Source organism: Lepidochelys kempii, chromosome 10 (genome assembly GCF_965140285.1).
Source record: "Lepidochelys kempii isolate rLepKem1 chromosome 10, rLepKem1.hap1, whole genome shotgun sequence".
NCBI lineage: Eukaryota > Metazoa > Chordata > Testudines > Cheloniidae > Lepidochelys > Lepidochelys kempii.
This window is the reverse complement of record NC_136389.1, coordinates 11,446,300-11,474,096: the sequence shown is the minus strand read 5'-3', so window position 1 is coordinate 11,474,096 and position 27,797 is coordinate 11,446,300. Positions and strand designations below refer to the sequence as shown.

At 44.2% G+C, this 27,797-nt stretch overlaps 1 protein-coding gene across 3 annotated transcripts in view; it reads right to left on the bottom strand.

The window, feature by feature from the left end:
- TTYH3 (tweety family member 3) overlaps positions 1–27,503 on the bottom strand; it is a 95,891-nt gene extending 68,388 nt beyond the window's left edge. For all 3 annotated transcript variants that reach the window (XR_012161099.2, XM_073361980.2, XM_073361979.2), the window contains exon 1: positions 27,091–27,503. Coding sequence is in view for 2 of the 3 variants with exons in the window: in XM_073361980.2 (XP_073218081.2) it covers positions 27,091–27,213 (123 nt within the window). In the remaining variant the exon portion in view is untranslated. The remainder of the gene's footprint in view (positions 1–27,090) is intronic.
- Between the last annotated feature and the right edge of the window lie 294 nt (positions 27,504–27,797).

The window sequence follows — 27,797 nt, the reverse complement described above, 5'->3', positions numbered from 1 at the left end:
CAATACTGTAATATTTAAGAACACTGTTGACCTCAATCTTTTTGTTAAGAGTTTACTCCACTTACTTCGCCACACGTGGCATGTACATTAAACCACAACTGCCTGAACTGCTATTTTGCTTTTCCAAATATGTTTCCCTGTTCACAGCACAGATGTAGGCTACAAACCATCATATTAAAAAAAGTTAGTTATTCTATAACCCATTAGAGAAATAGTTGACAAAATTTACTGGGTTGATATTGGCATGAGGGCCACACAAACAAATACAGTTAAAAGAATGAGTGCCCACTTAGGACAAAAATGCCATTCATTGCACCACAGTTCTGACTGGTCAATTGCTAATAAAAAATGTTACCAGCAAGTTTTATGAATGAGCCCTATCGAAAAGCTGCACATGGGCCATATATAAGCCAGTCTGACAAGGGCCTGATACTGAAGAGAATTACTTGTAAAACATTGACAAATATAATGAATTACTTCTACCCCACTGTTAACCACCATCTACAATCCTTTAGTTATTCTGCAGAGAACCAGCCAAACTTACACTTCAGGTTGTACTCTGCAGTGAGGACATACCCTGAGAAACAGATGCTGCATCCAAAGAAACTACCAAAACAAATGGTGAAGGATTTTATTCTCCACAGAATCCGTCTGAGGCATCTTTGAAAGTGTTAGCCTGTGACTGGATTAGCATCGCAAGGGCTGCTCTTATCTGCACAGCTTCAAGCTAAGTGTTTCCCTCTGAAATTATAATCGAGTGCCATAGTTCTGCTGTCTTGTACATTTTCATGCCCTTACTGAATAGAAAAGCTGGGACTGCTTGAAAAGTTAATTTGCTATTTACACCAGTAAATTGCAGAAGGGTTTTATTGGAGTCCAAAATGGGCTGGCTGCAGAGACCGAAGTTGGTGCTAGCAGTGCTTGCAACAAGAGGTAGCACTCTTTTTACCGTTGCTTTAACTGAAACAAAGAAATATGAAAATGCACCCTTGTTTATGCTCTGTTTTGACAAACTACTTCTAATACCACAGAGAAGTTGGATTTTCTAGGCATTCTTCCTCTTGTTTGGGTGGGCAGAGAAGTTCACCTTTTTTCATTTAAAGACAGACAGTATAGACACAGAATTTTGGTTTTAAACCCAATAAACTGTATGGCTGATCGCTGAAAATTTTTGATAGAGAATTTTCTTTTTTTGGTACAGTTTGGATGGTTCACTTTGCTTGTAAAAGTGCATAGCTAAGAAACTTACTATTGCCAATTTCTTTTGCAAGCTGAGTAGTTTTGAGTATTGGGGAAGTAGAGCTTTTTCCAAAACGTAAAAGTAGATGAAAACAGATCTACAATGGGGTTGCATGGCTCATAAACCAGGGAATATTACCGCATAGATCCAAAACCTCTGCTCAATGTGTGTACTTTAAAATGGTCCTTTACAATGGATTAGTATTTTCCCAGTTCACAGTCTATGTACTCTAGTCCATGCTAGACAGGACACAAATCAGAAAACTTGATGCTATGCATAGGCTACTGAAGATTCCAGTTCAGTTAGCTCCCTAGCTAGCTGTCTCATCCATTGAGCTGCACTTGAGTAAGGTTGTATTGTTTAAAAGCAAGTGTAATATATTAGTGCTGACAAACTATTAAGATATACTGGACCACTTATGATCGTGAAATTGGTTTAAGTACAATATAAAGATGCTTACAGATTTCTCCACACCCTTAGATAATGGTACCCGAGTAATAGCACGTGACAAGAATCCCGTAACTCATACACACAAGGCGGCCCAGTTCATGCTGAATGAAAACTGAATGATCCTTTCCTGATTCTCTTGTGCTTAACTGTACAATCTCAACAATTCTCTTTATGGAATTAGAGTGTGTGTGTGTCACAGTGTGGCGCTTTACGGGAGTGTTTTGGAAGACCAGGTCGATACCTTGAACAGTTTCCCCTGAGGTATTTTTAGCAGCATCTCAGATTTTTTACCCCTCAACTCTCAGGGGATGTCACTGGCATGATACACTGATTTAGAATTGTCCTGGTTCATGGTCAGGGGTGCTAGGATACAAATGTCACTTCCATAGTACCCTCTCTCAAACAAAACCTAGCACTGGGCTGAGCTAATCCTCCACTAAAGAGCACATCTTAGGGATGTTCATTATAATTGGGAAGTAAGAGGACATTCCTATGCAACAAATAGAAGAGAATGATGGGGCCACCTCCTCAGTGCTCTTAATTATGAGTTTGTCTAGTAACCTGGCTGTGAACTTGTATGTTTGTGGGGGATTGTTACAACATTAGTGCTCTGAACCTATTGGGACTCATTTTGGTCTTGTCTGTAAATGACCAACCAGGGTTACTGAACAGCTTTTGAAGATAAGGGCTGTAGCACATCCCCATAACATGGTTTTCACCTGTCTATACAGGAAAGGCCCTGCAATGTGCAGACCATGTTATGTCTCCCATTACTCTACATTTGCTTGTGCAGATAAGCTCTAAAACAGAGGATATGAAGAGATTCTGGAGCAGGGGGAGGGGAAAGAAACTCTGCTTCTGAGGAGTTAATTACTAGTGAGAGGCATAGTTTATAGTTCCCTGATCGCAGGGCTGGGAACTTGTGACTTCTAATCCTAGCTCTGACATGTAATACCTTTTGACATAAGGGAAACCAAGGCACAAAGCCTCTAGATCAGTACAGTGAGGGAATTATTGTATACAATGAACTCCTGACAGTGAAATCCTAAACATTTACTTTGGTAGCTATGACCTGGCATGAGTATGGTTGCTTAATCAGTGGCAAACTGATAAATCTCATCTCTTCCTTGAGAAAGAGAGGGGTGTATAGTGGAACAAGGAGTTGTGCTTTATGTGACTTTCTCATGACAGGTGGGACTTTAATGTTCGACTGGAGGAAGCTCTGGGTGAAGTGTCAAATGCCCCTTTGGAGTGGTTTATCTTTGAATCAATAGGCAAAAATGTAGAAAACATACTGGTAATATGAAAAGGCTTCCTGACCAATTTCTGCCTTTACAAAACAAAGTGGTTTTAATTTTTAACTATCATGGAAAACCACACTTCTGGGCTTGGCATGTACACTACTTGTTTCCTACTATTTGTGGCTCTTTTCTGAGCTCAGAAGTGCAGCTGAAGTGGTAAAATCAGTAGAACAAACCATTACACTACCAATGACAGGCGCTTTAGTTTCTGGTTACTTGTTGAGGTTTGTGTGTATGGACTAGAGAGTTCCTTTTGGACAAGGAGGACTCCTGGTAGGAAGCAAGGATCAGTGTGCTCCTTTCTATCACTGTATCTCATTCCTCTGAATGGCTACACTTGTAGCATCCTTGTCATTTATAACATGTAAACACCACAGTGGTAGCTCTTGAGAACAGTTCTCCTCTCCCTGTCTTGTATTATTAAATAGCCTCATGAAAAACCAGCATCTCTACAAAGAGCTCTGTGTTGCTCCTCCTTCCTTCTGTATGTGGCGCTTAAAGTCTTGACAACCATAAGGGACACCAGCACTGGTGCAGCAACCCATGAACTGTGGAAGCTCATCTTTTGCTCTGCTGGGGTGTTCTGAAAGTATACATACGAATTCTTTATTTGAACTGTTCTTAACACAACTGTCTGAGCAGTTGCCAGATTTGTACACTACTAAGTAAACCTGCATGTAAGAGGATACGCTCCCCCGTTATGCGTGCTTTGTGGGTATATGTGGCAGATCAGTGGGGGTTACTAAAGCTTCCGAAGTGAGAAGATCGTATACAACAGTGGCTCCCTCATGCCTTCAGATTGTGGGTTTATTCTGTGTATATATTGGGCCACTCCTATATTTGATGCATCTCTCTTATTCTTCATGATCCATTCTCTCAGAACTAGACCACCTGCCCTGCTCTATTACTTTCCTGATCTCCATACTAACACAGTCACTGTGCTCCAAACAACTTGTTTTAGGCCCTCTTCCCATCTCTGTATGGCTGCCCTCACTATATGATAAGCGCCTCCTTGCTGGAGCCTGTATCTCGCACCCCCTCCTGCCCCCCAATCCCTGCACCAGCCCAGAGCTTCCTCCTGCACTAAACTCCCTCCCAGAGCCTGCACCCCCCACAGTTGAGAATGTTACACTGATTTGTGACAATCCCTGAAGGATTTTGGAACTACAAACCACAAATGACATTAAGTAAAAAACTCATGAAATGTCCAGTGGATTCTAGGAGATTAGGTGCAATGTGAACATAGGACTCCTGCACCCAAACTCCCTCCCAGAGCTTACACCTCAGCCCCCTACCCCAGGCTCAGCCCAGAGCCCTCTCCCACACTCAACCCCTTGGCCCCAGCCCAGAGCCTGCACCCCCTCCAACACCCCAGCCTAGTGAAAGCAAGTGATGGAGGGAGTGGGAATGGGACGGGGCCTTAGAGAAGGGGTGGGGTAGATCCTGGGTTGATTTTAAATTCAAAACGTGATCTTGTGCATTTTTTTTTTTTAAAAAAAAAGAAGGATTGGAGACCACTGCACTAGACCGTACAGGAAAATCTTAATTCTAGCATTTTCTGAATGTTTGGTTTGCAATCCTAATGTGGTCTAGGTGTAATTTTTACATATGGATTTGAGAGACACACTGCTTCAAGGACATACACCAAGCAATATGCAAGATAGCACTGGATGCATCTATATCCAAAGAGCTACTTTAAAAAAAAAAAAAACAGGTGGAAGATATCTTATCTAAGAACTATCCTTGGTATCCAGGTATGGGGAGGGAACATCTCCCACAAGCCTCTGTCCTCAACACCAGGGGCTTGGTCTCTAGAATAGTTACCATTTCCACTTTGCATTTCATTGAGAAATTGAAGCTACATACTGAGCACAGATTTAAACAGGCTTTGCCTGCATTTCTATACAACTATTTCCCCCCCACCCCAACACCGCTCAGACCCAGTTCACACTTCACCTTACTTGAGCATTTTGAGAAATGCTCAATCAGAACAGAAAAAAACCCACACACTTTCCTCCTATCACATTGCAGCCTCACAGTTAAGATTAGCTAGCTTGAAACATTGTCCCTAACACTTCTGGGGTTTTTAAACTTTATTTTTTAAACTGAAGATAAGGGTCAGTGCTTCAGGACGGGAGACTGTCAGGCAGCAAAAGGAGAAGCATTACCCACTAGTGCAGAATAAGAAGGTTCAATAAGAGGAAATGAACCCATTCTATTTAGGCTGTGGAAAGCAGAATGCTACAAGTTCACGTGCCATAAAGCCCTTAAAAAGTCATGCGACTCCTGTTTGCTCCAGCTGGTTACAGCATTCCAAGTTCTCATGTTCAGCACCAACTATACAGATGATCAACAGTTCTGAAGACAAGCCAAATCCTGGATAGAGGGAACAGCCTTAATTCTTCTATCTTGTGGTGTCCACCTAACTTTCCATCCACCACAGCTGGGATCGACATAGTCATGCTGCATTCACACCCTGACTTGCCACTGTTGTATTTTTGCAGTAATATGATGTTCACAGCACAACTATGAAGGAGTACAACCAAGTCACCAGTTAAACACAAATTTGCTTCAGATGTCAGGAGCAAGAGTGCAGCTAGGCATATCCTGCTTGAGAGAGTGAAATCCTTCACCGTTCCTGCTCAGCAGGAATAAATTTGGCAAGGTAAAGCAAAGCCTGCACCCTGAAGATGGACACATACAATTAAATAGGGCTTATATCATCATCAATCACCATCATGTAGTCTCTCTGCTCCTTCTCCCACGTTGGCACAAGAATATTGGTGGGGCAGAAGGTGGGAGCAGAGGTTGAAAGTAGTTGGCACTTAAATCTCACACTGGAAGATATTTTAATTTTGGGGGGCTGGGGAAGAGAAAGCTGAATACAAAGATGGCGGGGGAAGAGACAGAAAAACCTTAAGGCTACAACAGAGCTTTTAAAGAAGTCTCACCACAATCCATTCCCTAGTCAAGATGCCTTAGAGGCTATGGCTACACTACCAAACTTGCAGAAGCACCACTGCTAGTGTAGATGCTCTAAGCCAATGGGAGACAGTTCTCCCCTGGACTTAGCTACCACTGCTTGCAAGGGCTGGAGTAATTATGTCAGCAGGAAATACTCTCCCACCTCTCCGGTGCTTAGATCAGCGTAACTTAAATCAGGCAGGCAGGCGGCTTATTCACCCCCGACCGACTATACATATAAACGTAACCGAATCCACATACATAGCCCTAGTGAGCAGAAAGTAGTCCCTCTACTGATACATCAGTCACGAGCCTGTGATAAGGCTTAGCGTAGCACTAACCCTGGCAGTATTTGCCTGGAATGCCCCACCCCATCAGCAGGTGTTCACCCATTTGGGAAGATTTCAGTGAGTCTAACAGCTAACAGCCAACTGGTTACACCATCTGAACACAGGAGGCAGTAGAAGCCATTCTCTAGCAAGAGGATTGAAAGCACAGGCTGAGCAGCCTTGGGGTAGGATCCCCAAAAGCAACGAAACAAAAAGGTTTTGAGTTGAACATTTGTATCTTGTTTATTTGGTTTTTTTAAAAAAAACGTAACAAGGCCAGTGTGCATTGACAGAATAGGTTTGGAAAGGCACCTGCTCACAAGAACACATTGCACAGGACTGCAAGGTGCACAGCACATTTCATTAATGTCACCCCAATAGCTCCCTGGTATGCAAAACTTGACAGAAGACAGTCGGCAATAGTTACATACGTGAAGCAGTCTCATTAGTCTTGATGAGCCAACAAGAACAAAAAAAAGACTGGACAACTCAGCTATTTACAGTTGCAAGGGCAACCAATAGGCCATTTTTGTAATGAGGACTACAAAATAGGACTGAATTCTGTTCTCTCACATTACAGCAGCACCCGGACAAGCAAACCAAGATCCAATCAACCCAAGAAAAAAGGCAAACCAAGTCTGAGAACATATTCACAACTGTCTTTTCACACACAATTATGCAGAGATAGTTATACCCAACAACTCCAGTAAGTGTGTTTTAATACAACCAACACTTCGAGCTCAATTTGTTCCTCTTTAGAGTGAGTCCCCAACAGAAAACCTAAATTAGCTAAACACATGGTAAGATCCTGGTGAATAAAAGGCCATAAAAAGCTGTACAACCTTCTATTCAGAGACTTTTCTGAATGTCTGTCACTCTGTATTTACCCTCCCTACTTCTACAATAGAGAGGATATTTCCATGCAAATAGGATCCTTATTTCTTAAAATCATCATCTGCTCCTTCATCCTTAAGTAGGCATCATACCTGTTTATGGCAATGATTTAGGTCATGGAAGTTGTTAGGCTTTCATGAGATTCATTCCTGAATGTAACAGAAAAAAAGAAAAAGAAAAATTGGTTTCAGGTATATATTTGAGGCTATCCCAATGTAAAGTGGAGGTGAACAACTGTGTCCAAGGGCAGAATTTGCCCATAAGGAACAGAATTTGCACCACGGACCCTGTTTTTCCTGAAGCATCAGAAGGGGTCTTTGTTTTCATGCTTCTGCTCATACTACTGTAAACTTACTGAGCCTTCTAGGGTTGAAAGATACCGCCTGCCATTTTCTAGGGCTCTTGTAAACACTTTAGTTTCAAGTACAACAAGATGAAATCTGCTTAGTCCAAAGATCAGGGTGTGGAAAGTGACAAGTCCAAAAACCATATAACCACTCCATCCCTTTATTCTCCTGTTTGTAGATTAGTGTGCTTTACTGGAGCTATGATTCAGAAAGAGCAGAAGCAAGAGAAAGAGTTTCAGATATGACTAACTCTGAAACGCATGACTAACCCAGCTTGAACTAGCAGAGCTAAGTACGTGCCTGGCATACGTAACTCTGCTTGGAAACCTATTTGCAAGAGAGACAGAAGTTAGGAGGCTCTCTCAGTGCCTGCTGGAAATAAAGCACACCACAGCCAAGATGCTGCATAAAATAATCTTAGATCCCATTCCTTGGAAGCAGTTGAGAAAGCCTACAAAACCCTCTCCTACCTACTCAAGTACTGCTTAATGACATTTGAGGGGCTTTTAATACACACACACACACACACACACACACACACCCCCTCTTCCACAGTACAGCAAAAATGTCTATATTCAGTTGTTAGCTTCAGTTCTGTTTGCTCATCAGGGAAATCTCAGCACCACTAGTCATGTTGTGCTATAGATTTAGCCCCTACAAATCTGCAACACAAGGTGGTCTGATGGTATGGTTTGCTAGGGTATTTCCCAGATAAATCCTGTCCAGGGAAACTGTGCTAGAATCCCAAGAGCCACCACCATTTTTAAATATGGTTGCAATCAGCACAGTTCTTGGCTCAGTAAGGACCAGACTTTTAGTAGAGACATCATCAACTTCAGGAAATATAGCTTCCTACAGAGGTGTAAGAGACACAGAGTTGTTGAGCACTTCAGGAGACACAGGGAAGAGGTCCAGGAGACATGTGGGTACAGCACAAAGTGTCATGTGCCTCTCCAGCAGCAGGCTGCTGGAGGGGAGAGGAAGGGGCGGGGCCAGAGATAGGAGAGAAGAGGCAGGGCCAGAGCCTCTTCCAGCCACACTGCCTGGGACACTGGCCAGTGCAGCGCAGCAGCTGACTTGGAGAGCATCTGGCTGCAACAGCAGCAGGCTGCACCCTCACCCAGGCCCAGCTTCTGGGGACAGCAGCTGAGTGAGCTGGAGCCCCCTCGGCATGCTCAGAGTCAGCTCCTGTCCCCAGAAGTCGAGCCAGCGCAGGGAACGAGCTGCTGCTGCTGCTCCCTCCCCAGCAAGGCACTCTCGCAGCCAGCTACTACTGTGCAAAGAGCATGTGGGGCGGGGCAGGGCAGGGATGATTCCTGCTTGCTCAGCCACTATCCCGGAAGCCAAGCCTGGATGGAGGAAACCCACTGCCTCAGTAGCCAGGCATTCTTCCAGGCAGCATCCAGGAGAGGCTCCGGGGCCTGCCTGGTAGGGAGAACAGCTGACCATGCTGGGGGAGCCAAAACAGTAGGAGGACATAGCCCCCCACCTCCAAGGTAACATGGGGTGGGGAGGAGTCACATGTCCTCCCCTTTAGCTGGTGCCCTCCAGGGCACCAGTCATCTTCCACAGGCACCCAAATTTAAAAGCCACACACAACAAAACTAAAGCTAAATATCTGTTTTGTTTTAATGTGCTTTAATGCACTTAGTTATGAAGTGCAAGTTCATTACACCAGCAAAAAGAAAAAACAAGGCTCTCTCTCTCGTGAATGCCAAGAAACAAGGGACCAATATCAGAACCAGCCAATTGATAATTGTGTGCATCCCCAACATTGGAAAGCCATGCAAGGCTAGCCACCTACTTTGGGGCCATGGTTACATTACACCAAGGTTCTCCCTCTCCACCATTAAAAATGTTTTAGAATAGTGCTTGATATTCAGTAGATTGTCAAACATGTCAAGAATTGTTATGCTGTTCAACAAGGGCAGGATTCTGAAGGGGACAAATCTCAGAGGACAGTTACAAAAAAAAGTTAACTAAATACATTACAATAAAGGAGATACAGATAAGGCCAGTACATTCCTGAAGAGGCATTTTTATGACAGCTTGCAAAACATGGGAAAGTCACTCTGACATTCCAGTTTTATTTGAGCCTGGTTAATAAAACACTGGTAAGGATATTGGTTATCTATTTATTTCACCAACTGGGTATTGTCAGGAAGACGGACTGAAAGACACCCATTTTAATTTAGAAATTGGGTTTCAAGTGATAGTCCAAGACTATACTTGGACGATGGCTTCTGTCACTTGTCCTGAACAAGACTAGGGCCTAGTCAATGTTGATTGAAAACAGATTCAATGCTGTCTTCTGAATGATCTATTACCACTGCTTGGATTGGTTTTGTAATTCTCTGCTGTACTGGGAAAGTTTCAAAAATGGGTTAACCAACAGGGGGAGGAAGAGAAAGATACCATGGCTCACAAGAGCCCATTACATGGGTATAACAGCAGTAGTGCAGAAGCAGCACTGAAATAAGGTTTTCTTGGGGGCTAAAAGATTGTCTGCTCTAGAAATTCTCTACAGGTAGCTGTATTTCACTGGATGCAAGAATGTGCAGGCCAACACAGACGAGGATAAAAGAGTTGGGGAGACCAAATCTTTCCTCGTGTATGGATCTGGCAAGTAATTCTCTGGGTAAGAATTTCATACTGGCAGGAGGGAGAAAGGAAGAGAAAAGAATATAATTCAAATCAGTAGCAAGTTCACCACTCTGCTTCTCCCAGCATCCAACAGCTGAAGCCCTCACAGCCCCAGGAGAGAAGTCTGGCAGGCAATGCAGAGGCTAAAGCGAAGCAGGATGAATACAAAGCAGCAGAGCCAGAGCAAGTGTCCAACCTTGTTATTTACGCCCCAGTAGAACGCTCCCAGCATTCTGTACAGGCTCACACTGCAGCTCTAGAGCTGCATTCCAAAATGCACACATTGGGAGCATATCCGTCCATCCTGGTGCAGCAGACGTCCATTCAACAACTGCCTCGACAGCAAGGGGACGGGACATATTTTAGATTAATATTGAGGATAAGCCCTAGACTGTGAAAGAGTTTAATATGCTTTTCCTAAGAGCCTAAGTTTGAAATATATTTTTCCTTTAATTTGCAGAAGGACAAGATAGAAAAGCTCAAACCAGCAGTTAGTTTCATTGGCAAGCCTGTTAAAATACTATGCCTGCAGTGATCAACCATCACTTTTGATATTCCAATCTCTCTCTCATGCCCACCATGAATTCTGTCCACAGTGGTCCTTTCTGGATGAAAGGTGATCACTTTAACCTTTTAAAATTGTGGTGTTCAGGCTGCTCACTACAGTTAGTAGGATTGAGTCCACTTTGTCAAGTTATTGAAGTCGCCACACGTGCACTAAAATCTTAGACCTAGATCAGTCTAGGAGTGCTCCACAGAGAATTCTCAGTTTTAGACACTGAAAAAGAAAATGTAACCTCCCATAGCTGTGAATTACTCAGACTTCTGAATTAGTGGTAGTCCAACAAGAGATTGCAGAAGTGGGCAGCCTTATTACATTAATAAATGGACTGGTCAGAGGAAACAAATCTTTGGCCAAGGTCCTGCAGCCTTTCTTAAAACAAAACAAAACATGCTCTTATCCAAGTTGATACTCTACTAAATCAGGAACAAAACAAAAACAGTTCTCGCTATCTGTGCTCTCGTTGCTTTCCACTCTGCTTGGGCAAAGATACATGGGACTAAATAACCAAGTTGACCACTGTAATAGAACTAAAGTTTCAGGGGAATGTCAACATTCTAACAACTGATTTTTGTTCAGACATTTCCATCCATAATGAGTTTTGTAGCGTCTCCGCACCACCCATTCCCAGAGTATTACCAGATTTCACAATAGACTTCCTGCACTTAAGGCACGAATAGGCCTATTTATCAGATTTGTCTGAATAGAACAATGACCAGATATCACTTCGGTATTGTCCGCACAGCTGATCTTCCTAACATTTCCCACAGATCCTTCTCTAATCAAAGTAGCATTAGTAGAGAGGCTGCCAATGCTAGTTTAGAGGGCAGTCAGAACAGTCCCATTGTTTTGCATTTGCTTCCTCTATAGGGAAAGGAATCAAGTAGCTACCATCTGTACTGTAACTGGATGAGAAGTTAAAAATCCAGCCAGCCACTCTTCCACCTCAGAGTAAAACACTCACTTTTAAAGTCAATCAGGACAACACCTTTTCTACACTTTTCTACATCTGATGAAGTGAGCTGTAGCTCACGAAAGCTCATGCTCAAATAAATTGGTTAGTCTCTAAGGTGCCACCATTACTCCTTTTCTTTTTGTGAATACAGCCTAACACGGCTATTACTCTGAAACTTTTCTACACTAAGTTGTTACTCCCATTGTTGGGAACCTTCTTATAGAAGGCAACTAAAAGTTATAGCTATAACTGTCAGCACCAAACTTGGCAGATGATTTTTACTCTAAGTAGGAAAAAAATGTTAAAGTCCCTTGGGTTTATATTTGAGGACTAGCTGATTGCACATCCCATGAAAGACTTGTTTGAAGGTACTCCACCCTTTGCTCTTTCTGCTACTACTCAGTGTCAGGAGGCAAGAGGTCATCAGAGGTCAGTCACCAACCACTCCCAGTCTCTTCCTTAGTTTCTATACACAGCTAGAATTATTTACTTTTAAAGCTAAGTCAAATCTGATTAAAAGCCTGGATCAAACCTTCAGTGTTCCTAGGCATTGGCACACATGCTGTGCTGTTTAATTTGAACCACCACACACACAAATATTTATATGCATGCTCTTTGCGAGGGAGCAAAGAGCCAAAGGATTTCCCCAATGGTTTTCTAGTTATCATTGTAGCTCTCACCCTTAATAATCAGGGTGCTGAAAGGACACTACAGGAGGAGAGTCTGGGGAAAAAACAGATGCCAACAGCAAGATATGTTCCCCATCACACTCTGGTTGACACGCCCTAGACACTGTCACTCAGACCACTGACAGTCAGATCAAACGTGGCAGGGGAATGCCAACACCTTTTATGCAGCTGAATACAAATGCGTTGTGAAGCTGTTACAAAACACATACCAGCAGCCTTTGAATACAGAGCAGCAGAAGCAGCTAGATACTGTGTAATAGGCACTCCAGAATGCTGACTTTGCTACTTTCATTCATTTGATACCCTTCCCCCACCCAACTTTAACAATTTCAGTTCAGCTTGAGGCTCACAGAGAACGGGCAGAAATTGAAAACAGATTTCTCCTAAAGCACAGCTTGAGTTTCATGAATTCTATTACTCTCAACTTTCTCAGCATTTCCTGGCAGCAGTACAAGGGGGAGGGAAGAGCAGGAGGCCAGTCATATCCCACCCTTCCTCTGACTGAGCCTGCCTGCAAAAGCAATATACACCAAAATCCTCTTGCCATATGTGATGTTGCACCCCATAATGCTTTATAGAAATATGCTTATGAGTGTAAATATGACATAACTGGAATATGTTTTATACTAGATATGCCATGTAACATATCTTTGCAAAGGTTATGTTCTACTGCTTTTATTCATCCTAGTCATATGCATGTATCATTTTAATATCTGAAGTTATGAGCGTTGGCTTTAGGCTTGTATTTAGAATGTTTGTTGTAAGAAGCACATAGGGCAGATTTGGTCAACAGATTGAAGGGGTTATTCAAGTAATTGGGAGTACTTCGCTAACAATGGACCTTGGGAGACGCCAATCCACATCTAAGCTTTCCTTAGGTTCAAACTAACATGTAAACAGTGGCGTAGGCCTGCAAAAAGCTGAATCATTCATAGACATGTGACTTGCCCATGTGACTCCAAAACTCCATCTTGTAGTGGTGATTCTACACAGGGGGGAGAGAGGGGTTTCCACCCACAAGAGAGAGACTATATAAGCCCCTGGAATTCCCTCCATTTTGTCTTCAGCAGGCTCAAGAAATAGCCTCTCCACCCCAAAGAGATGCCTGAAAGAAACTGGAACAAAGGACAATAACTACAGGGGTGTGAGTGATTGCTAGATCAGAATAGGAGGAAGTCTAGTCTGTAAAAGAAGGTTATTGGAACATCTGAGGGTGAGATTTACCTGCATTTAGTTTCTTACTGTATTAGGCTTAGACTTGTGTTTCATTTTATTTTGCTTGGTAACTTACTTTGTTCTGTCTGTTATTACTTGGAACCACTTAAATCCTACTTTTTAATATTTAATAAAATCACTTTTTACTTGTTAACTAACCCAGACCAAGTAATTAATCCCTAGTGGAGCAAACAGCTGTGCATCTCTCTATCAGTGTTATAGAGGGTGAACAATTTATGAATTTACCCTGTATAAGCTTTATACAGAGTGAAAAGAAAAGGAGGACTTGTGGCACCTTAGAGACTAACCAATTTATTTGAGCATAAGCTTTCATGAGCTACAGCTCAAATAAATTGGTTAGTCTCTAAGGTGCCACAAGTACTCCTTTACTTTTTGCAAATACAGACTAACATGGCTGTTACTCTGAAACCTGTCTTTATACAGGGTAAAACTGATTTGGCTCCCATTGGGAACTGGATATCTGGGTGTTGGAGACAGGAGCACTGCTTAAGCTGTTTTCAATTAAGCCTGCAGCTTTTGGGGGACGTGGATCAGACCTGGGCCTGTGTTTGTAGCAGGCTAGTGTGTCTGGAACAACCAGGCAGGGCATTGAAGTCCCAAGCTGCCAGGGAAAACGGGTTTAGAGGTAGTCTCAGCACATCAGGTGGCAGTCCCAAGGGGGTTTCTGTGACCCAACCAACCAGACCATAGTCACATTCACCCACAAGAAAGTCAGTCTATCTTTAAAGATGAAGGATTCTGAAGGGGGGTGGGGGGAAGAAGGCAAGGAAGGAGGGGAAAAGAAAGTTTTATAGTTCTTTATGAACTGCAAGCTAGTTGAATGCAACAGAGGACAGGCCAGCAGTTCCAATCTGCATTACTTCTACAGACCTCAGTCAGTGAAAGCATGTGGTTCAAACATCAGCACTTTACTATCTGCTCAGCCAAGATGCAAATACCTATTAATATCAACATCAGCAAGCCGCTTTTGTTTACCAGGGCACTCAACCTTCTAGGAAACCATACCAGAATTCCATGTATAGCAGCTAGTGCCTACACAGTAACCTACCAAGGAACTAGGGGTGAGGAGAAGCCACTAACACCATGATGACCAAAGCACACATCCAAATAAGAGGAAGACAGTAGGAAAAATCATTAAAGGGAAGGAAGAGGTTGAGGCAACAGTGGTATACAAGTGTGCTCGCATGCACACACGGTTGGGAAGTGCTGCTTTATACTTTCAACCAGATGGTATATTTAAATCATAACCCCATGCCCCACTATTAGATGTGCTTTTATAGTTTGTAATTTACTAAAATCATGAATCTTCAAGGGGCAGACAACAGAGAATTAGCTAATCTAAACAAGTCAGTTTGGGATCATTCATGAATTTACAAGTGCAACTATGTGTTCACAGTTTTAGCATAACCACTTTTGTGGTTTTGGTGCTTCTCTCTCTCACATACATACACTCTGTCTGAACAAGCATCACATTGTACATGTAGGCCAATAAGTGTTCAGGTGAACCTCTCCCATGAGGAAGCACTATTAGTTAAGAGAAGTTGAATTGCTTCAACTTAAAACTTCAGAATGAAATTCAACTTCAACTCCAACTTTGAATGGAAGGCTTGCTTGTTAAAGGTCTATGCAGTATGCATGACCAGCAGCATTTTGGAGGCCAAAAGGAGTGCTCTGTGCACACAGCAGGGACAAACGAACATCAATATTAGTCCATCCCATAAGAATGGCTTATACACTAACTGAATGAAACTTCCATACCACATTTCTAGAAGATGAGAAATTAGATGTGCACTCCTAGGCATGATTTGGTAACCCAGGAAGAAGTATTATTCCTCATCCCTAGTCTCCATGCCTCACCAAAGGACCCGCTCCAACATAAAACTTGAGGAATATCCCCTATTGCACCAGCTAGGGCAATCTGCATAACATTCGCATTTGGGATCATATCAATAACTGCTACTCAGATTATTCAACTGGAGTTGACAGTTGTCTAATTTGAATGAGATGTTGATTCATGTGAACCTATAAATAATCATTGCAATACTAAGTATTGGACAGCATTAACCGGATTCAGTGTTCGGTTTATTGAAGGGGCACTTACCTGAATGAACCCTTAAAGCCTCTTCATTGTTTTCAAAACATGCAAATCATGTTTCTTTGAAAGAAAAAAAAAAAATCAAGCTAGCAGCTCTGACTTGTTATAGCTGATGAACACAGATAATGTGCCATTTGCATCAGTGTCAGCACCATTCAAACGTCCCACCGCATAATCACAAAAAGATCTTATTGTAATGCATCCGTGCTATCCACCTGGCTTCATATCACTGTATCCCAACACTTAAATAAAAGTAGAAATTGGAGCAAGAATCTGAACTGGGCTTCTTAGAGCTCAGTATTTAAAACATGAAAGTTAACAACATATAAGTTTTTGGCAGCAAAAGTATCCTTGCAGCATTAAGCACAAGTTAGCAGAGGTTTTCTTGTGGGGAGGAAGGCAGTTAGGTCACCTGAAGCCTGTGGGTTGTAGCAGACAGAACGTGACACACAGCCTGTGAAAAAGGAGAGACTCATGGCCTTCCTGATCCAGCAACTGGACAGGTCCTCTGGTCCAGGGAGGGTCCCAGTGCTTTGGCTAGTGTTGAAAAGGGCTGGGCATACTGAGGTCCCATAAGACTGAGTACTTGTTCTGAACTGGACTGGTAACTGCAAGGAAGCCCGTTAAATGAGTTGGTTGCAGGACTGTTCCTGCTAGCATCTACATGAGGGTGAACTCTGGTAAGCGTATTAGCAGACATGTTGCTTCTTTTAATGGTTAAAAATTCTCTGTCATGCTATTTACCTTAAAAATAAAGTAGTCTTGCACAAGCAGCACGTGGGGTATCTTGTAATGGAAGGAACTACACCTGTTGACCATCTCTGAAGAGAAAACAGGCAGTGTCCTTGGGCAACTTGTGTGTGCTGTGATGGACAGTGAAGGCAGGGAACTGTATAGCCTGGAAACACTCCAGTCAGAAGGGAGAGGCGCACAGGTCTACTTCCAGAAAGGCAACAGCTGGGAAGCTGGAAGCCTGAGAGCGGGTGCCTTTGTTGGGCAACTGAGGGGGAACTACATTTGCAGTTGCCCTGAACTGTGACACTCCCCATCTATCACAGTGCTGAAGTGACTTCTCTTCTGGTCCTGTGTGGAGCACCAGTACCTTGTACACTCTGCAGTGTGGAAACTGAAGACAGGAAGTCACCAACCCCAAGATCTTATGCAGAAATAGTAATAAGATGTGTCCAATAAGAGGACATCAAACACTGAGTGAAATCTGACTTAAGGGGAAGCCAATTTTTAGTCAAACTGAGTTTTGCTCATAGGTCAAACTCAGAGCTAAACCAACTGCTGGATAATAACCTCTCCCTCTCTCTTCAGTGAAGGGCAGAGAGCCTCCAGTTCACATATGGGTCTTTTTAAGGAGAACTTCAGAAAGATGGGGAAGGCAAGACAAGATTCCACATTCCTGATATTTCCAGAGTAGTTAAAAACCCAATCCGAAGCTCAGATGTTTGGATATCTAAGGAACCAAAACCTGCACAAACCCAGGCACATTGTGCCATGCTCCTCCGTATTTCAAATCACCGTTACTAGAAAACCCACCCAAGCTGCAGGACTGGAGATTGCAACTTCCACTTAATACTAGAATACCCAACAGGAAAACAAGAATGGGGGCAGGGGACCTAGCAGCTATCAAGACCTCATTCTTATGCCCTTTGTAGAAATTAGTCACCCACAATCCTCCTCAGCCATAACTGACTGTATCTCAATTTAAGGAGCACTAATAGGTTTCTCAGCCAACATTACTACACCCTTGGCCTTCAAGTCTATCTTCCTTCCCCACTAGCCATAGCCATTTGTAATTTCTGATGGACTCCAGGACTGGAATGACATACAGCACACTACTGCAAGCTCCACCACAACACAGGCAGCACAAGACAGTAATTCAGGACCTTACCTTTTGCACACAGGTAATGAAAAGGAAGCTACTAGACTTAATCCTCTATGTTTACAATATTCAAAAGGAAATCTATGACCCCAAGCATTAGTAATAAGGGACAAGGAAGGAAGAAATTAATCCTTGTACACAGCTCCTTAACACACATTTCAAAGCTGTGGATTAATTAGGGCAAAGCCACCTAGATTCCCACCCTTAATCTCCAGTGTCATGTCTAATGGGATATATTCTTCTGGGTGAGAATTTCTCACTCTCACAGCATGCAAAAGTCAGTCTATTAAAAAATGCCATACAAGCTTCTGCTTGAAACTGTGCTGATTTATTGGCTTAAAGTTAGCATTTAAACAAGGGCTTTGCACAAGACATAAGGCGAGAAAATGCCATCCACAGAAAGACAAAGCAGCAAAAGATGAAGAGCAGAATCAGTTCTGCTTGCCATCCACTCATCGTCTGACACCAGAAGTCAGTTTCAAAGCTAGATTCAAGAGTCCTCTGGCAACTTGAAATTGTGTTTGTGAGCTGCACCTAATATAATACTATCCACATCCTCAGTTTTTGCCCTGGGAAAGAGGGAGAGAAATAAGGCCACCTCGAAACACTGGAATATTTATATCCATCCATACTCCAATCTGAAAACGGAGATGATTTATATCAATAAGCAACACTGCCCCCCCAACGTCTCCCCAATCAAAAAAATAAAAAAAATTTAAAAAAGCAGCACCACACACACACACACCCCCACATACAGCAACAGGCATGATTCCTTCTAGGTATACAGAAAATCAAGTGATAAGTGCACTATGTTCAATTCACCAGGTCAAGCAAATGAAGACCATTTCAGGAACTCTCAGCATTTTGAAGCCCAAATAATTAATACCAACAACACCACCCTCTTCCAACACTTGACAGCTGTCTGCTTAAGAACTACACCTACACTATAGGCATAACCACCTACTTAAACTCCAGCAAGGAAACAGAACTGGTAAGACAAATGCAAGCAGCTCAGTGCAGAAACACGACTAAAGGATTTATAAATAAAGCATCAGTTTCTTGTGAATTTTTTAAAAAAAGATTTAACCCTTAAATTTGACCTAAACCAGATAGACAGGTACAAGGCTATAAAGCCTGACCAACCATATTCTGCAAGAGTCTCTCCAGCGGGAAAAAAAAGGGTTTCAGTTTACAAGCAAAAAGAAAAGGAGTACTTGTGGCACCTTAGAGACTAACCAATTTATTTGAGCATGAGCTTTCGTGAGCTACAGCTCACTTCATCGGATGCATACCATGGAAACTGCAGTAGACATTATACACACACACAGAGACCATGAAACAATACCCCCTCCCACCCCACTGTCCTGCTGGTAATAGCTTATCTAAAGTGATCATCAAGTTGGGCCATTTCCAGCACAAATCCAGGTTCTCTCACCCTCCGCCCCCCCCCCCACACGAACACAAAAAGTTTACAAGCAGCAGCGTCAAAATGCCAATGGCTGATCAGCTGATTTGACTTCTAATGCTTTTAACTTAGGTTTTTATTCCAGCTAAGACCCAGCAGGATACTGTCTAACAGACACATGCTCTGTAAAGATTTCCTAAAACCAGAGATCAACAGCACTGGCAAGAGAATGTGCATTCTCCAGACTAAAGTTAAAATTAATCCCACATTCTGCCTTGATGAGATGGCCAAGAGTTAGACCTTCCTCTAGCCAAGTAGCCATTTGCATGCACCATGGTCTACTAAAATGATGCATTTTCTCAGCAACTGTTGTTCTGATTAGCTTACCCTCTAATCAGAAGTTTGTTGTTTCCAGCAACAGACAGACAGTTCTCAGGGGACTAACCGAAAATGCAGCAGTGCAGCCTGGATCAGTGAGCAAGCGACCCTGCAAACAGAAAGCTGGCAAGAGTTCACTTTCTCCTGCCTATATACCAGATGTTGCTACCCGGCTAAAGGCACAGTCCACACAAACTCCACTTGCATGGTTTGCTAGAGAGACTTAAAATAAAGTGTTCGCATTTTGGAGTACGTTATGTTGCTACACCATGCTGCCACCTCCACACCCCTGTCTGAACAAAGAATGACAAGGTCAGGCTGCAATATCCATTTGCTGACGGAGGCATAATAGCTACTCAATTTTAGGCCATGGGAAACTGGGGGAGGCATCACCAATTTGAGAGACCTAAATGCAACTTTAGCTTCACTGGAGAGCAACAACGGACTCTCAAGGACACTCTAAGGTGCCACAAGTACTCCTGCTCTTTTTGCTGATACAGACTAACACGGCTGCTACTCAGAAACCTCCCACAACCCAGCCTCTCCTGATACTATAAAAAAGAATTAATGCTATCTCAGGCTAGCAGACCTGACCTGAAAAAATAGGCCATTTAGCCTTGAAAGAAACTTCAAGACTAACCCATCCAAAAGAGAAAGATCACCCTATTATTTTGAGCCAACTGGTAACTGGAGCAGAACACATCATCCAACTCCACGTGTTTTGAATTTACAGAAATGCTCTTGGGTTTCAGTATTGGAGTGAGACACCAGTACAGTAGAGGAAGTTCTACAACATTGTCTCTAATCCAAGTTCTTTGGCAGCTTAGTCTGTACTGAGTTTTTCCATCCAAGAAATACTCAATAAAAAATAAAAAAAATTTTACATGTAGGGCAAGGACCTTGTAGAGCCAGAAAGTACCAGATGGAATCAGTCTTGCTGAACTTCCTCCCCAAATCTACACAAAAACCATGCACTAAACTGAAGTCTACAAACCAAAGTGAAGTATTAGTGGAATTTAACGTAGCACCAAGCTAGTCCTTCATCTCCAGAATCACAGTACAGCAAGCTGATCACTAGCCTAACTAGCAGAGTTGAGAGATGGTACTACAACAGAAGAGCTCTGGTAGAGGAGGAGGTATACCCAAGGGAACAGCTAGGGGACATCACAGTAGGGATTGCCCCCAATGGTGAGAATTAGTCTAGTGTAGACCCAGTGCCACCATCACTTCAACTCCACCAGTGGCGGAAAGAATGGCATAAACCAGCTACCAATGGTTTAATCAACATGTCAACTAACCTTGTTCAGAGCAGGTGTAAGTGACATGACTATTCAGATGCCAGAGGCTGCCTGTACTTTGTCTATTCTAGGCCTCACCACAATTGCTGTCTATTCTAGCCCCTTTCCAGAGGGGCGTAATAGTGGAATTTAAGGGGGGGGGGGGAAAAACAGTTTAGACAAAGCCTATGATGCTGTAGTTAGATACCTTTGGAACAAAGTGCTCTAGAGGTGCAAAATAATCTAGTCACAAGTGAAATGGGTCTAGTGTATAAAAGAGACTCCAGAGGACTTCGCCATTTTGCAGCGATTCAGAGATGTTTTATCAGCTTTCTGCAAGACCTAAATTGAGGTCATGACTAAGGCACACAGATAAAGCTGTGAGTAAGCTTTCATAGCCCTTATTTGTCCATATATAGGCTTAGCAGACTTCTTAATTGATAAATGCTAAATAAATTTTAATGTTCAAAGTTGTCAGAAATTATAGAGCAGTCAGACAATATTAAACACTAGTAGACATTGAGATTCAAAAAATTAAAGCTTTGTAACTGTTAAAATACACAAATTGTCAACATCTCATGTCAAAAATATAGAAAGTAAATCTACTTAAATCAAATTCTAATTAGTTCTCAAGTAGCATTTTTCTTATGTTGCCTACTTATAAATTTCAATCAATGGAAATATGTCAGCATGTGCATGTGTGGTGAAATCCATGTTTGCCAACATTACCAATCAAAATCTAATCCTTCCAAGTCTATTTATAAAACACCACACATCCAAGTGCTTACAAGAGTTAAGAACAGTTATAGTAAAATACGTTAACAACTACTATTAACACCATCAAAAGGGAAGTTTCAGTACCAAGCAGCAGTCACTCCTAGGACAACCCATTAGGAACAGCTCTGCTGTGTTAAAAAGCCTCTTAGGACTTCAGCTCATCCTTCCATCAGGAATCACATTCCTGAAAGAGGCTTCTGGCAAGCTCTACTCTCAGCACCATAAATTGGGTGGCACAACACTCAGGTCACCTGGGCAAATAAATTAAGACCTTTTACATTCCTAAATTGCTTTAGTCAGGGACAATAGCACAAGCTGCAAAGAAACCTTACTGATCTGGTGGGCTGGATCCAAAGGTAATTTGACAGCACTGATATGAACATTTCCTGGAAATTTAAGACAGTAAAAAGCATAGGAACTTGAGATAGTACTGTGCTTCAAAAGCAACATAGGCTTGGTTCCATTTCCACCTTATGACTTACTGCAAAATAAGCTTTAAAGGAACATTACAGTATGACTCAGGAGGAGGATACAGCTGAAACAACTGCTTATAACTCAAGATATAACTGTTCTATCCCACTGATCCATGCAAGGGGGAGGGAGTGACCTGGTCTATCTGAGAAGATGCCCCAGAGCAGCATTTCTCAAATGCGGCCATCAGGGGCTTTTCTTGCAGCCACAGCCTTTTGGGTAATGATGGGGGGGGGGGCAGGGAGTAACCCTCCCTCAGGGCCACCAGCAGGGGCTGGTCTTGGTCCCCTCCTGCAGCCACAAACACTGTAGGAGTAGGCAGCCAGCACGAGTCCCCCATGGGGCTGGGGCTTCAGGCTTAAGCCCTGGGGAGGTGGGCAACAGGCTCCAGCTGTGCAGCAGCAGGCTCCATCCCCCAGCCACAGGCTCACCCCCCGCACATCACCCCTGGCTCTCACAGCCTCCTCCAGTCCCCATCTGTGCACTAGGGCCCCAGGCTCTCGCTCTTGGTTCACCTCCCCCATCTCCCGCTGCCTCTCATCTAGCCCCCTATCACCTCTTGGCCCCCCATCCAGGGCTTAATTTGTCCCCCAGCTTGCTGGAGCTGAGTAAATCTGCTGTGAAAAGTGATATTAACAATTATACAAAAATGTCACTTTTCACAGCAGACTTGCTAGCTAGTAAGTCTAAAAACAACAACAAAACCCACACACACCTTCAAAGCACCTTGTGTTTCTATTCTGTTTAGGTCCAATAATGACTAGAAAACTGTACTTCTTAAAATTCAGTCTGCAAAAGCCCTACATCAATTATAAGGATTTGGACATGTGTCATTTATTTGTTTTTCCTAAAGTTAAAGTATTTTTGCAAAAATTGTCAGAGTGGCCACCAGCAAGAGTTGGTGGCTGCACTCTGAGGCCACCCAAAAATTTGTTGCGAGAACCCCTGCTCTAGAGAGTGATTTCAGTAGATGCAACCCTCAAAGCAACACATGGAAACCAGAAACATGAAAGCAGAGTCCCTCTACCCCCAGAAACAGAGGGAAACCTCTTCCTTCATCCTAATCTAGTTAGCAGTTGCACAACTACTGTCTCCTTTCCTCTTCTCCCCTAGTTACCTACTCCACTCTTTCTATGGAGGGAGACACAACTTGCTATAACTGATGTGAAGCATTTAAAGCCTCACTTTGGACTTAAGGTAGTAACACCAGAAGAGAAAATGAGAACCTCTTCAAGAATAACCAACCTAATCCACCCTGGAGGGCCCATTCTCCTCTTCCGACACAGCCTGTTCTAACCTGTCAGTTGAACATATAGTGACAGAAGGTAGGAGCGCACAAAAAGCCAACACCACAGGTTTAGAGGCCCTCAACAGCCAACAAAAGGGTATAGCCATACACACACCCCCTCCAGTTGAGACAGACAGTCACACTGTTGCCATAAGGATCCCTCATGTTCTCAGACAAAAAGGATGTAGTCCTAGTTACTAGAACACAACTGGTCACAGTTATCTCCAGGCAAATAAGCAGAGACACAGGACAGCACTGTCTTATTACATGCAGAACAGAGCTACCAATTACAAGCTCCACATGTGCACACACTAGGGTCCCAATAGACACAGGAAGGATTCAGACCTCAAAGACAAGCAGAACGGGTTCAACTTAAAACCACACGAGCATTACACTGGTTTCAGCAGACATCAAATAGCTTCCATTGCGCTAAATGGTGTCTTACTCATTACACTAATCATGGAAAGACCTATTTGATCTTGCCAATCCACCTGGGAGAAAGAAAAAAAAAAGCCATACTACACTTAAAAGCAGAGGCTAAATCAATACTGGTACTATGTTTAATGGCTACTGTAACATAGCACAGAACGGTTGCATTTCAAAGTTCATATTTGGATGATACAGGAAATGCATGAATACAAGAGAACAGCTTTCAAGATCACCGCTTTCAAGATCACCATCTTTATTAGTCAAAAAGAAAAGGAGTACCTGTGGCACCTTAGACGAACAAATTTATTTACGCATAAGCTTTCGTGAGTTCTCACGGAAGCTTATGCGTAAATAAATTTGTTCGTCTGTATTCGTAAAAAGAAAAAGGAGTACTTGTGGCACCTTAGAGATTAACACGGCTGCTACTCTGAAACCTCTCTTTATTAGTCTATTTTGGGGAACTGAAAATATCCTTCCCCCCCACCCCCAAGACTGATGAAGGAACAGGATGCCATTTCCTTAAGAAAGTATTTCCATTCCAATTCTGATTTACTCAGAAGCCCTGTTGGTAAGTGTGTGGATATCAGCTCATGACAAGGGTCTAACTATCTAGTGGCTTGACAATTCTCAGAAGACCAATAAAAGCATATTCTCCCGTCCCTCCTTACTAAAGATAGGAGAGGGAAAGGATAGAGTGCACCTATGAAGTCTCCAGCATTACCGTCAGTTCCAGTTAGCTCAGTAGAGTGCAATCAAGGACACTGATAGAACTACAAGCTGCTACACTGCATGCTTACATTTAATATAGGAAAAACTACCTTTCTAGGTACTGAAAGCTAGGGGGCAGGGGAAAATGCACCATCACCATATGCTCAGAGAATTTTTTTTGGGTGCAAATTCCAAGAACCAGTTTAAACAGAAGTGCCTATATTTTAAGTACTTAAAGTGCATGAAGAACGGAGCACGTTAAGTTACTTGTGTTGTATTTAGCAGGAAAAAAAAAAAAAAAAAGATAGGTCTGCATGAACTGTAAATGGAGCAAAAAGGATATTCAAATTCATGCTCAAAATACTGACAAAACAAGCATTCAAACCAGGAGGAAGGAAGTGATTGCAATGTTACTTTGACCATCAGGTTACACTTTCTAGTTTTATTGTATTATATTATGCTTTGCACACATGCACACAAATCCTTGACATGTCTTTCCATTTCCAGAATCAGAGCATCTTCATTCAGAGTCAGCAAAAGGATGGAATATTGCTACTATCTTTACATTTGTTCATGGAGCTGCAGAGGTTATGCGCTATACATAAACAACACTGAAATAGGCAGGGTTGACATTCAAAACACACACAACTTACACCCTCGATTTCTGGCTAGAGTTAAAATAGCCATACAGCAATGGCAAAAACAAGTCCTTAACTAGCACACACTTTTTGCAACTGTGCAAGGCAGGAACAACAGGAGGCTTACCAACCCCAAGACTTCACTGTAACACTAAGTCTCAACAGAACTACTGTGAGAGAGTATTTTATAACGTATACAGAGCATACCGAACTTGAAATAGTACTTCTATTTTAAACTATTAAAAACACAAGCATATCAGATATATATTGAGTGACTGACTACTGTGTTTCTTTCATAATTCAAGAACAGTTTTCCCCATCCTACACTTTTGTTTCTCCTCTTCAATACCTCACTCTCCTTGTTTCACTACAGGAGGCAACTACCTCAGTCCACAGAAGCAAGCTAAAACCATTGGACATATGTAGTTTTGGGGTTTGTTTAAAAAAAAAACCTCACAAACACTGCACATCTTGATTTCCCCTCATACCAAGGAAATTCAGATGAGTTAAGATGAGAAAGACCAAGGTTGAAGATCAGAGGATAATTTTGCTCTCAGATTCATAGAGATTTTTGTAGTCACCTACCCACTTTTTTTATTATTAATTATTAAATAAAGAGAGATCCAAGAACAGTTTTTGCTATAATCAATTCTGCAATCTGAAGCTTAAAAACAAAGATACTATAGGAATCTTTTAGCTAGCAGTATCTCTTTACAGTATGTAAGCACTGCTTAGATGCCTTCCCATTTATGCATTATGGTATTGTGGTGCCCTACAGAACTAAGTATATTCAGTGTAGCAAAATGGTGTTTTCAAAGCCAAAGAGCGTGGCACAACAAGGCAGTAGAATCACTGCAGCTCCAGTCTAAGATGGCAGCAGAGAACACAGATGTTAGAATACACAGATCCACTCCACCATCATTCTAATTAGACAGCAAGTCACCCAAGTACACGTTAAGCAACGTAAAGGACACAAGTATTCTGCCAGCATCTCCTCACACACTTGGTCCTATGTAGCTACTACTCCTTCTGTCTACCAAGCATTTTAGCTGGCTTCAGAAAGAGACACTGAACATTTCACTGAGTCCCAGCAAAGGCAGGGTGCTGAGCTATCTGAACCACCACTCCAATCCTATGTACGATGGGATATTTTGTACTAAGTGGCAGCACAGCGGTTAGGAAAGCCAAGTACTTATCATTCAGCCACAGGGCAGAAGGCAGCGCCTGTGCCTCACCTGGACAGCTCAGCCTGTGGCAGCGTTACCTTTTCCAGCCCTAAGAGCCACATCCCTATTTGGCAGCTGGGCCCAAGGGGCTGGTGTTTTACCCTCCCCCAGAGGAAGGAAGGCTTCGGATGCTCTCAAAGGAGCTCAGGGTTTGTGCTATTGTTCCAGGGGCTAAATAATTTCCTGCCTCTCTCCTGGTGGGGGGGGAGGGGGGAGGAAGAGAGAGAAAATACTGAAAAGATGTATTATAGACTACAGTCAGAGAGGGCAACCTGCCCCATGGCTGATCTAACCCGGTGGGCGGGGTGGGGCAGGGCAGGGCAGACTCTCTCTCCTCCCCCCCCCCCGTGGATCTACCCCGTGGGCGGGGCGGGGCAGGGCAGACTCTCTCTCCCCCCCCCCCCGTGGATCAACCCCGTGGGCGGGGCGGGGCAGGGCAGACTCTTCCCCCCCCCCCCGGTGGATCTACCCCGTGGGAGGGGCAGGGCAGGGCAGACTCTTCCCCCCCCCCCCGGTGGATCTACCCCGTGGGAGGGGCAGGGCAGGACAGACTCTCCCCCCCCCCGGTGGATCTACCCCGTGGGAGGGGCAGGGCAGGACAGGCTCTCTCTCTCCCCCCCCGTGGATCTACCCCGTGGGCGGGGCGGGGCAGGACAGGCTCTCTCTCTCCCCCCCCGGTGGATCTACCCCGTGGGAGGGGCAGGGCAGGACAGACTCTCTCCCCCCCCCCGGTGGATCTACCCCGTGGGAGGGGCGGGGCAGGGCAGGGCAGGGCAGACTCTCTCTCCCCCCCCAGCCGGTGGATCTACCCCGTGGGAGGGGGGCGCAGCGCACGCCAAGCCGGGGGGCGTCGGAGGAGAAACTGACGAGACCCGGCCCCCTCAGGCGGCCCCTCACCTGCTGGTACTCGGCGTCCTCCGGGCGGAAGTCGGCGCTGGCGGCCTCCCAGCGCAGGCTGACGTGCGGCAGGCGGTGCAGGAGACTCACCCACCAGGGCGGCGAGTAGCTGACCCCCGCCATGCCCGGCCCTGCCGACCGCTGCCTCCGAGACCCGCAGCCGCCGCCCCCGCCTCACCCGCAGCCGCCGCCTGGGGCTGCCATGGGCGGGAAGGAAGCGCCGCCGGCTCCGCTCTCTCGCGCTGGCTCCCCCGAATCAGGCGGCCGGGCCCGCGCTGCTCCCGGGCGGCGCCCTCCCCCGCATGGCGGTGCCGGCTCCGGCTCCGGCTCGGCCCAGGTGAGCGGCTCCCTCCCGCGCGAGCTCCGCGCCGCCAGCCCGGCCGCTCGCTCTTTGTTCGCGGAACCGCCCCCGCCCCCCCGGCTGGCCCCGCCCTCCCGCTTCCTTCCCATTGGTGCCGCCCGCCGCCGGCCACGCCCCCCCGGGGCCCTCCCTGAAACGAGCGTGCGGGGTCTCAGCCCGGGGAGGGAGTCTTCGGCCCAGGCCTGGCACGACACGGCAGCGCACCGTCATCGCGTCAGGTCACTGCACCACCACGCCACGTCATCGCAGTGCCACTGCACCATCGCCACCACGCCATTGCAGTGCCACTGCACCACCACGCCACGTCATCGCAGTGCCACTGCACCATCGCCACCACGCCATCGCA